Source organism: Microcaecilia unicolor, chromosome 14 (genome assembly GCF_901765095.1).
Source record: "Microcaecilia unicolor chromosome 14, aMicUni1.1, whole genome shotgun sequence".
NCBI classification, from domain to species: domain Eukaryota; kingdom Metazoa; phylum Chordata; class Amphibia; order Gymnophiona; family Siphonopidae; genus Microcaecilia; species Microcaecilia unicolor.
In genome coordinates this window covers 12,949,192-12,961,330 of record NC_044044.1, presented here as the reverse complement: position 1 = coordinate 12,961,330, position 12,139 = coordinate 12,949,192, and the positions used below count along the sequence as shown (strand labels likewise).

Genomic DNA, 12,139 nt, shown 5'->3' with positions numbered 1-12,139 from the left:
TTGGAGATACTGAATCTACAGGTCCATAGGTGCAGTGGGGGGTGGAACCAGGACTAGACAGCAAGACCCGACAACCTTTGCTTATGAAGAGTTTTTGCTGTGTTTAGAGGAGGGGGTTTCCAAACCATCCCTAAGATATAGTAATTTATCACATGTTTCTGAAGCGCCAGGACGGGTTTGGGAAGCCCTGCTGTAGGCGGGACCGTCCCCAACCGTTAGGTAAGTATAGGGTCACCTGGGGCAGCAGCTTCGTGGGGCAAGAAAACAGCAGCTGTAATAATAATAATAATAATAATAATAATAATAATAAAAACAATAAATCTTGACAGCCACAGAAAGTCAAAGATACATCAATGTGTGCTTTTAACTTGCAGGAAGAGTGGGCAATTTTCAAACTGCCCATTTACCTGAGTAAATGATTTTTAGAAATTGCCCTCATTATTCAAAAATATATATATATAAGTCGTGCAGCTGAGTTTTGAACAGATTAAAGGGGAGAGAGATGGCTTAGTGGGAGACCTTGGTGGGAGGGGGCCAGAGCCCGAGGTGGGGGGGCACATTTTAGTCTGCTGCCTTGCCGCTCCCCCTCACCTCCTTGTCGCTCCTCCTGAAAAAACAAATACACTTGCTGGTGGGGGTCCCCAAGCAAGGATTCGGCTGGTGGGGGTTGGGGACCCCCGCCAGCAAAACCAGGGGCCCGGATGAAATTTGGGGGGGCCCAGGCTCCCGTGGCCCCACCTAGCTATGCCCCTGGTTTGCATGATTCTTGGTGTGTATGATCTGTCCTATATTATGATGGCGTTCTTCTTTCTTTTTCTAGTTATTTGCTTATTTCATTTCAGTGTAAACCGCCAGTGGCGTAGGAAGGGGGGGGGGGCGTCGTCTCCGTTGGTTCCTTGCTCCCTCTGCCCCGGAACAGGTTACTTTCTGTTCCGGGGCAGAGAGAGCAAGGAACCAATGGAGCCCATGCAGCACCCAGCAACGTGGACTCGGGGGCGGATCGGCCTTCCCACCCGCCCCTCGCTTCTAAACTAAGTAAGAATGCGCTCCGGGGGAGGGTGCGCGCTGAGGGGGGTGGGCACGCAGTGGCGACCCACCCCGGGTGTCAGCCGCCCTTGCTACGGCACTGTAAACCACCTAGACTTGTTTTCAAATTAAGCGGTATGTAAAGTCTGTACTTTCCAAACTGGTAGAATCCTAGAGGTCCCTCTGTTCCACAGAGGCATTGCGGTTTTCTCCAGTTTGGGGCTTATTTCCTATTAGAATAATTCCTAACATTCTATTTGCTTTTTTTTTTTGACCACTGTTACACACAGAGCTGAGAATTTCAAAGCTGTTTTCCTGTCTTTTGCAGAGCATGCGTCTGAAGCTGATCGCCAATAACAGCACAATGGAGCGCAGGTTCAGCCCGTGGATTGGGGGCTCCATCCTGGCCTCACTAGTGAGTGTGTGTTTTTCTTTGCTTCTTGGGAGGTGGAGGGAAGAGAAGGGGCATCTGATTTTCCCAGTTCTGTACTGAAATAAAGAAGGTTCTATCAGCCAGTCAAGGGCATTTTGCTTGGTTCGTGACGTCGTATCCTTGTAAGAAGTTTCATGCTTGTATGAACTTGATAATGTCAAAAAAAGAGTATTAAAGAGGAAAAATATATGTGTATTTCTGACAGTATTGCACTTTGTTTTTTTGTTTGCCCCATGACAAATAGTTTTATAACTCACCACCAAGTTTGGCATTCTTATGTAGATAAGAGTAGTTGTGCTCAAGGTTCCTTCATGGTTGAAAAAGTAATGTAGCAGATATGAGGTTTGGTTTTTTTTCTGTTGGGGTGGGGGCAACAGTTAACATGGATAGGCACTAGCCATCCCCCCCATTACCTGCTTTAAAATTCAAATGAAAAGTACCAAAGTTGGCATCAGTTGAAGCAATCTATGCGGGATGCAAAGAACAACTCACAAAAAAAAATTTCAGACCGCCCAAAACACAGCAGCCAGACTGATATATGGTAAAACACGATCCGAAAGCGCTAAACCCCTTCGAGAAATATGCACTGGCTCCCAGTCAAAGAACAGATCATCTTCAAAATCTGCACTTTGGGCCACAAAATCATCTACAGCGTAGTCCCAGGATACATGACAGACCTCATAGATCTACCAACCAGAAACAGACTTGGATCAGCACGATCATACCTAAACCTACATTACCCAAACGGTAAAGGGCTAAAATACAAAACAACTTATGCATCTAGCTTCTCCTACATAAGCGCACAAGTATGGAATGGACTCCCGTATGCAGTGAAAACAATACATGACCACCTAAACTTCAGAAAATCAATAAAAACCCACCTCTTCAAAAAAGCTTATCCCACCGATCCAACATAAATCCTCACACCCAGCAACACAACATAATCAATGTTCGTACTGGTCAATTTACTTTCCTCTTTCCCCTCGACCCCATGACACCTGATTCACTTCTACCTCATCTGACCTCAATACAATATTGTATTTGTTATCAACCGAAATGGCAAACGCCTTTATGGAACTTTGTAAGCCACATTGAGCCTACAATTAGGTGGGAAAATGTGGGATATAAATGTAACAAATAAATAAATATGAAGCCTGCCCCCCACTCAGTAAATCTCAGCAATCGGCAGCACTTTGAGTCACCACCACCGTGAGCCTGCTCAGTTCTCCGCATGAATTGAGCATGGATGGAACTGAGTATGTTCGTGCTGCGACTCAAAGTGTTGCTGCTGACTGCTGAGCTTTACTGAGTGGAAGTGGCTCCATATTCTTCAGCTATGAGTTTATCTTATCACATCATACCTTATTCTCTGAGTTTATCTTGTTGCGCAGACTGGATGAACTGTACAGGTCTTTATCTGCCGTCATCTACTATGTTACTATGGTGGGACTAAAGGATCCCTGCCAGCTACACAGATTGTGCGTCTGGCTGCTCAGGTGGATGGACCCTGGCCCACCCAGGCTATGCCCCTGGTTGCAGACCTCCTTTGACGTACTTCACGTGGTCTTCCATTGAAGGTGTGTGAAGTGCCCTCCTATCCACGCAAGAGGATTTCAATTAATATCTACCAGGCTTGACTCTTAACAGCAGTCACATAAGTTCAGATTCTGCCAAGGAGACCTTATAGCAGTGGAGCTCATCCCTCTCTGATCTGGGAATAAGTGGGAAGGGTCCCATTGAAGATCCAGGAACAGGGAGAATACGTGTGTGTGTGTGCCGGGAGTGGGGTGGGGGTGGGGTTTCCTTCATTTGGTATTACAACAGCTGGGAGTGAGGAAGTGATGTCATTCACTCAATAGGCTGTTTTAGCTCTATTCTCCATGGAACCCCCTCTTTAATATAAGTATTACCAGCACTCACAGCCTATAATATTGAGACTAAAGACAGCAGAAATATCCGCCATGAGCAAGGTGGTTGCAAAGGAAAAATCCTATAATGATATGAATTTTCCTACTCTGGAGGTAATCAGCAGGGCCAGCTGGATGGAGTAGGGATTCTCCTAGGGTGGCATAATTTGGGGGGAGGCAGCACTGACAGTAGCAGTCATTGTAGCCAGCATGTAGGGTTACCATATGGCTCCAGAAAAAGGAGGAGAGATTGATCCAGTCTGGGTTTTACTTCCATTGCTTTCAATGGAAGCAAAACCCAGACTGGATCAATGAGTCCTCCTTTTTCTGGAGCCCTACGGTAACCCTACCAGCATGGCTTCTCTAAGCACTGAGGCCCCGATGCTCAGAAGCAAACGCGGGGCGCTAGAGGCCATAAGCGCCGGACTGGTGCCCGCATTTGCTCCTGCCAAATACTCAAGAGCCGACGAACGCGTGAAACGACGAGCTTGCCGGCTTTGGGCGCAGTGAGTATGTTCTTCATTTAACCCTATCCAGCCTAGCAGCAGGGGAAGCGCTTTAAGTGCATCATTTCCAGCTGCCACGAGCCAAGTCTTTTGTAGCAAGGGCTGCAAAATCACCCGTCTCCTATGGCAAGTCTTGGCCCAGTGCTGGGCTAGAGCGGGTAATTGAACATTATCAGCAGCCGATGTGGCAGCACTAGCGGAGTGAGGTATGGTGTGTGCTGAACTCACCTTTTCTCTTTATCACAATGAATAAATCAGCCGTTGTGTGATACACTGCAGACTGTACTTTCACAGGCAGATGATCAAAAGCAAATGCTGGCGCTAGAGGCTGTTAGCGCCATACTAGCACCGGCGTTTGCTACTGCCCCATGATCAGAGCCCTGGAGCGCGTGAAACAACGCGCTCGAGGGCTCTTAGCGCAAGTAGCATGCAAATGCATGCTAATCAGCACTTAACGCAGTCATCCCCAATGATCAGCGACCAGCGCGCCAAAGATTGGGTCGCTGGCTGCGACAAACCCTACGCCAGCTCCGAGCTGGCGTTAGGGTTTGCAGATCATTAGGGAGGAATGGTGAGCCCTGTCCTGCATGCATTTGCATGCTGGCAGGCCACCATTCCCCCCTACAGCAAACCTGCCAGCGAGGGCAGTTGAGGACGTCCAAATCTTGGACGTTTCCGCAATGGGCAGTTAAGGACGTCGTCTTTCTCATAGAAACATCCAATTTTGGACGTCCTTAACTGCCCATTGCAGAAACGTCCAAAATTTGGACGTCCTCAACTGCCCTGTCACTATACCTCCAACACCCCCTTGAAATTTGGCTGTCCCTGCAACAGGGCGGTTGAGGACGTCCATCTTCCGATTTAAAGATGAGCGTCCTTCTCTTTTCATTGGTCTCCAGCCCAGACCTGTCAGACATGTCAAACATGCTCAGGCACAATTCTCCCGCACTTCTACCCCATGAGCAGAGATAATTGCGCTGCTTGAATTTGCATGCATTATCTCTGATCATAGGTCTAATAGCATCCCGCGCTGTTCCAGCGCTATTTTAGAGCGCTGTTTGGAACAGCGCGGGGCTTTTGGTCATCTGCCTGTCAGTGAGAGGGGAAGAGTCTCATAATGTCACCATGCTTACATCCTCCATTATTGCTCATCATTTGGACATCTTTAAGCATTTGTGACTTTGTGTAATCACTGATAAAAAAAACCCCCGACACAAAGTCACGCATGCTTAAAGATGCCCTGAGGATGAGCAATAATGGAGGACGTAAGCATGGTGACATTATGAGACTTTTCCCCTTTCACTGAAAGTGCAGTCTGCAGTGTATCACACAACGGCTGATTTATTCATTGTGATAAAGTTAATCACTTGTTGGGAGTTCAAGCCAATTTTCTTTGAAGTAACGAATTCACCTTTTCTCGGCACCCCCTCAAATTTGCCACCTGAGCTGAGGCAACCGCTTTAGGTAAATGATGGAAACACGCCTGCCTCCACCCCTGCAAGAGTCTTCAGGCCCCTTCTTGACTGCCTCTCCTTCTCCTGGCAGTGCAGAGGTTGTTCAAATGGCACCACAGCAAAATTTAAAAAGAACCAAAAGTGTGATGGCCAAATTATTTTTCCTGTAGAGGTTTTCAGGAGTTTATGCCACTAACTTCCATACCACAAAACTCTGAAGATTTCCTGAGATTCTGCTCCCTTTTCCTCCTGCCCCACAAAGGAGAATTTGATTTAAACCTTGGGGTGCAGGGGTAGGTTGGGGGTTTCTTCTTAGGGTTACCATATTTTGTCCCCCCAAAAGGAGGACACATGCCCCGCCCCCTTCACATCCCACCCGCCCCCTTTCACGCCCTCGCCCCGTCACATTTCCCCCTCCCCCATCACACACCCCATCACCCCCCTACTGCCCTGGTGGTCTAGTAGCCCCCTCTTTCCTGCCCAGAGTGCTGCCCTGCATGCATCCTTCCTGTTGGTGATCTCAGTGCCGATTCAAAATGGCCACCGAGAGTTGAAGTCTCGCGAGGTCACTTCAACTCTCGGCGGCCATTTTGAATTGGCGCCGAGATCACCAACAGGAAGGATGCATGCAGGCCAGCGCTCCGGGCAGGAAAGAGGGGGCTCTTTCCTGCCCTGAAGGCAGAAGAGGTCACTAGACCACCAGGGCAGTAGTAACTAAGGGAAGGGGAGACTAGCAATCTGCCCGTTTGTCCGGATTTCTGGACAAACGGGCAGGCTGGTCCCACCTACCAGCCTGCCCGTTTGTCCAGAAATCCGGACAAACGGGCAGATTGGCAAAACCTGCCCGGTTGCCTGGACATGTCCTCAAAAAGAGGACATATCCAGGTAAATCCAGACATATGGTAATTCTGCATGTCGTTGTGGAAGTAAATAGTGAGCACTCTACCAGGGAGGGAAGTGGAAGTTTTGAGAAAGACCCCACCCGCCAACCAAAGAGCAAATGCCAGGGGCAAAATCTAAGTTCCCTTCCAAAGGTAAAAAGTCATTGCTAATGGAGGTTTTATGCCAGTATCTTGAGTAAGGACTGCCAGACAGCCTGCATAGATTTAAGTAGGACATTACCTCGTAAGCCCAGAGGCAGGGCCTTCCAGGGCGCATGCAAAAGATAGTGGGGATGCAACAGGCTAGAGTGCCCTCTCCATAGGCCAAGGGGTATAATCATCAGTCTCCAACACCCAGTCTCTCAGATGTCGAAGAACGCATGTCATATTGGTGGAGGTTGGGTACCCCCGGTCCACCTGCTTTCCTAGACCCATAAAAGCAGGTCCATACGTATCTTCAGCTTCCGCCCTTTCCACGAGAACCCACTCCCCGCTCTGCCCAAGGCCTTTACATCCCAGTTCATAACCCAGGTAGGGTACAGGTCATGGATAAAAGAGAATGCCGGGCAGAGGTCTAACACAACCATTTCATATGTATTTCAGGGCACTTTTCAGCAAATGTGGATCTCCAAGCAAGAGTACGATGAAGGAGGAAAGCAATGTGTGGAGCGGAAGTGCCCCTGACCTAACCATAAGCCTCCAGATCTCGTCCTCCTGTTCTTACCACCCAGCTTTCTGTCATTCTGTATCATCACATTTGTCTGTCTGTGCATGCATCTGGGCTTGTCTGTCTCCAGCAACTGGCAAAGAGTTATGGCTAAACACCTGGCTGACTTGAAAGGAGACCATAGGATCCCACTGGGTCTGACTACGTTTGGACTTTAATCCAGGGTTGGATGAGTTTTCTGTGTATTTATTACCCTGTCATCTGGTTTTGTATTAGTTGGTCTGCTCCAGGTCCTGTTCCATTTATACTGGGCAAACGTAACTCCGGAAGGAAAAGTGTATATTGCATTCACACTTAAATGCAGGAGTTAACACTGAAAATTCACCGTGTACACACTCACTTTTGTAGCACTTTACCACTTACTCTTGGAGTAAAATATCCATGTGTGAAAGGGTTTTACGTATTTGTTTCAGTATTTTTTTAAATTCAAAATAAAGGTACTTAACATCAGTTAAGAAATCAACAGACAAATACAGTAGTACATTTCCATCTTAACAAGAAACTATTCAGATTAACACTTTTTAACATAGTACATTTCCTTCCCTAATCCCACCCAAATAAGTAGCACATACATTGAGTTTATCTTGTTGGGCAGACTGGATGGACTGTCATCTACAATGTTACTATCCTGCTTATTTTCGAAAGAGAAGGGTGCTCATCTTCCGACACAAATCGGGAGATGGGCGTCCTTCTCCTAAGGTCGCACAAATCGGCATAATCAAAAGCCTTTTGGGCTACCTCAACTGCTTTCCGTTGCGGGGACGACCAAAGTTCATGGGGGCGTGTCAGCAGTGTAGCGAAGGCGGGATGGGGGCGTGCTTAAGATATGGGCGTCCTCGGCCGATAATAGAAACAAAAGGGCGTCCCTGATGAGCATTTGGCCAATTTTACTTGGTCCCTTTGTTTTCACGACCAAGCCTTGAAAAGGTGCCCGAACTGACCAGATGACCACCAGAGGGAATCATGGATGACCTCCCCTTACTCCCCCAGTGGTCCACAACCCCCTCCCACCCAAAAAAATGTTTTTTTAAACATTTTTTGCTAGCCTCTATGCCAGCCTCAAATGTCATACCTAGCTCCATCACAGCAGTATGCAGGTCCCTGGAGCAGTTTTTAGTGGGTGCAGTGCACTTCAGACAAGGGGACCCAGGCCCATCCCCCCACCTGTTACACTTGTGGTGGTAAATGTGAGCCCTCCGAAACCCACTGTACCCACATGTAGGTGCCCCCCTTCATCCCTAAGGGCTATGGTACTGGTGTACAGTTGTGGGGAGTGGGTTTTGGGGGGCTCAGCACCCAAGGTAAGGGAGCTATGCACCTGGGAGCAATTTGTGAAGTCCACTGCAGTGCTCCCTAGGGTGCCCGGTTGGTGTCCTGGCATGTCAGGGGGACCAGTGCAATACGAATGCTGGCTCCTCCCATGACCAAATGCCATGGATTTGGTCGTTTTTGAGATGGGGTCCTCGGTTTCCATTATTGCTGAAAACCAGGGACGACCATCTCTAAGGTCGACCTAAATGTAGAGATTTGCGCGTCCCCGACCGTATTATTGAAACAAAAGATGGACGCCCATCTTGTTTCGATAATACGGGATGCCCCGCCCATTTGCGGGGACGTCCTCAGAGATGGTCGTCCTTAGAGATGGTCATTCCCGTTCGATTATGCCCCTGTTTGTTACCTTTAATTGACAACTACACATACTAAGAGGCTTTACTCATATACCTCCCAGTAATAAAGCTTTGTGCTTTAGGAGCCAAAGATTGAATATAAGCTTCCCAGGAAGACAGAAATAATTTTCTATGCTTAAAGGTAAATTTTGCCCCTCTCAATTTTAATAGCATTAAATTATGAAATTGAATAGGCCTGCACCCACTTTTGCATAAAACATTTTTCCACACAATACTTGCTTTTCTCACATTCTTGCACATTTACCTGAAATTTTTTAATTCCTATTGGTGAATAAGGTATATTCTGGTCTATAATTTTTTGTTAAATAGCTAAAGGGCCCTTTTACTAAACTGTGGTAAAAAGGACCCTAGTGGCGGGGGCTGTTTTTGCCGAGCGCTGAGGCCCTTTTTACTGCAGCAGGTAAAAAGGCCGAAAGAAAACATGGCCGTCATGTACGATTGCTCTTACCACTTGGCCATGCGGGGGGGGGGGGGGGGGGGGGTAGCAATTACCACCACCCAGTGAGGTGATGATAAGGGCTCCCATGCTAACCCGGCGGTTACCCCTTGCGGAAATATTTTTCAAATATTTCCGCTAGCTCCATAAATGCCGCGCACTGGGGGTGGAACTGCCGCCGGCGCCCGCATGGGGACATGGGTAGTTGCCGAGCAGTAAGCCCGCATTGGGCTCACTGCCGCTTAGTAAAAGGTCCCCTAGGCATTTTTTTTCAGAAGATATTTATCGCAGGGGCGTAGCCAGACACCCAATTTTGGGTGGGCCTGGGCCCAAGATGGGTGGGCAGAAGATCTCCACCTTGTCCCACAAGTGATTTGGTCTCTCTCTCTCTCACCTGCATGCCATATGGTTCTCAAACATACCCCCTCCCCTGTATACTTTTTAAATAGCAGATTTTCACAAAAATCTGGCTGTGAATACACACTGCTCATGTTGGCCCCACAGCCTTCTGTCTCATGCAACTTCCTGTTTCCGCATAGAAGGGAATACATCAGAGGAAAGGTTGTGGGGCTAGTGCGAGCACTATGTATCAGTCGCTGCTCGCTGCAGGCGACGATCTGCTATTTAAAAAGTATGCAGGAGGGACAGTTGTTGGGAGTTTTCGGCTGGTGGGGCTTGGGGATCCCTGCCAGCCACATCATAGGTGTGCTGCTACTGGGTGGGCCTGAGCCCAAAGTGGGTGGGCCTGGGCCCACCCAGGCCCACCCTTGGCTACACCACTGATTTATAGGCAAACAGCTACACATCACTTGTAAAAAGGTTATATTTGAATCCTGACATTTTACTCAAGTAGTAGGGATCAAATTACTCATGTAACTCGCTTGCTTTTGGGCAACGTAACCCCAAAGCAAGACTCTAAATTGACATTCACGCATATCAGCAGCATAAACTGTCACTGGTATACCCACAATAATGCGAGGAAAATCAATAACTAAGGGAGTACCCAAATCTCATTCCCATCTTGCCGAAAGCTCAGAATGGTCACCCGTACCAAATTTAAGGACAAGCCTTGTATGTAATTCAGATATAGACAACCTATCATTGGAGGGGGATTTTAACCAAGCCTTTAATTGTTTACCGTAACTCGACTGAAGACGATCGTTTGGTAAAGAATGAACGTAATGCACCACTTGATGATCAGAAAAAAGAAAAGTGGTCTTTAGAATATCAGAAAAACTCATAACTGTCCCCCTCCCCTCATTGAATATATGTTCTAGATGATCAATTCCCCCTATTTCCCATCTAAGAAACACTTCCGAGTACATGCCTGGTGGAAGCCATTAGTTTACAGCACCAGGAGTAAAACCATGTGTTAGAACACTGTGAACTGAAGTTTAGCATGCCGTACTAACATATTACATCGGACCCTTAGAGTGTAAGCTCTGTAGGAAAAGGAGTTATTGCAGGGCCGCCGAGAGACTGAGCCGGGCCCCCACCGCTGCCCCCCCCCAATCTCTACCACTGTCGCCTCCCTCTCCTGCTCTCAGGCCGCCGGCGCCGCAGTCCCCAGTCTCCACCTGCCCACCCCCAGCCCCGTCGACAGCCCCCCTCTGTCACCGGGCCCCCCTGCATTCAAATCGGCAGCGCCTCACCGCCGTGTGAAAGCTGCAGATTGCCTCCCGTCGGGCCTTTCCTCACTGTGTCCTGCCCTCTTCTGATGTAACTTCCTGTTTCCGCGAGGGCGGGGCACAGTGAGGGAGGGCCCGAAGAGAGGCGATCTGCCACTTTCACATGGAGGTGAGGTGCTGCCGATTTGAATGCAGGGGGCCCGGTGGGGGGCTGTCGACGGAGCCCAGGGCAGGCAGGTGAGACCGGGGACTGCAGCGCTGGCGGCCTGGGAGCAGAAGAAGAGAGAGCCCGGCACCGGGCCCCCCTTGGAGGCCCGGGCCCGGGGAATTTTGTCCCCCCTGCCCCCCACCCCTCTCGGTGGCCCTGAGTTATTGTATCTGAAGAAGTCTAAAAACGCTCTAAGCCACCTTGAAGCCGTAGCTAGACAAGGCTACCTACATGCAGGGTGACTCAGGCTTTTGCACAATACTTTAACGGAAGACTGGAATGGGTGTTTCATGCAGCGTACTCTAGGCTCTGGCTACTTGGCTAGAATGAGACACCTGATTTACCCTCTGTGATAACAGATACCTTTCACCCCTAAGGGCATCCAAATCGTGGCCAATATATGTCGTGCAACAGATTTCTCCCCTTGTATCTGGTCTGGAGGATCCCTTCCCACACCTAGAAGATAATTCTAGAGGCAGTTCCCCCTCCCAATAAAACTTGAACAACACAGAGGTCATGCCACTGCAAGTTCAGGATAATGCTTGTAATATTTCAAATTATCATTACATATAAATCTTTATGAGGTGTGTAATAGACCTCCTAAAACTCACTGTCAATAAGTTTATCAGCTACATTTTAAATGTGTGCATGCGTCAGAGGTGGAAAATAGCAACAGCTATACAGATAAGCAGAAAGAGGCTGAGACATCTTCTAGATCAGGGGTTCTAAACCCAGCCCTCAAGACACCCCCAGCCAGCCAGGTTTTCAGGATATTCCCAATGAATATGCATGCGCTTCCTCGGCTGTATGAAATCTATCTCATACATATTTATTGTTGTTACATTTGTAACCCGCGCTTTCCCACTCATGGCAGGCTCAACGCGGCTTACATGGGGCAATGGGGGGGTTAAGTGACTTGCCCAGAGTCACAAGGAGCTGCCTGTGCCTGAAGTGGGAATCGAACTCAGTTCCTCAGGACCAAAGCCCGCCACCCTAACCACTAGGCCACTCCTCCACTGTTGCTACTATTTGAGATTCTACATGGAATGTTGCTATTCCACTAGAAGTCGGCCCTTGCAGATCACCAATGTGCAGGACGTCAGACTCACAGAAACAGAAGCCTGTGCAGCCTTCTACATGGAATGTTGCTATTCCTACATGGAATGTTGCTAGTGGAATAGCAACATTCCATGTAGAATCTCCAACAGTAGCAACATTCCATGTAGAACCTCCAATAGTAGCAAC

The 12,139-nt window shown here is 48.4% G+C and overlaps 1 protein-coding gene across 1 annotated transcript in view; it reads left to right on the top strand.

Moving 5' to 3' along the window:
* ACTL6B (actin like 6B) overlaps window positions 1-6,891 on the top strand; it is a 52,030-nt gene extending 45,139 nt beyond the window's left edge. The window contains exons 13-14 of the mRNA XM_030187782.1: window positions 1,355-1,441; window positions 6,811-6,891. Of these exons, the coding sequence (XP_030043642.1) occupies window positions 1,355-1,441; window positions 6,811-6,891 (168 nt within the window). The remainder of the gene's footprint in view (window positions 1-1,354; window positions 1,442-6,810) is intronic.
* Window positions 6,892-12,139: the final 5,248 nt, after the last annotated feature.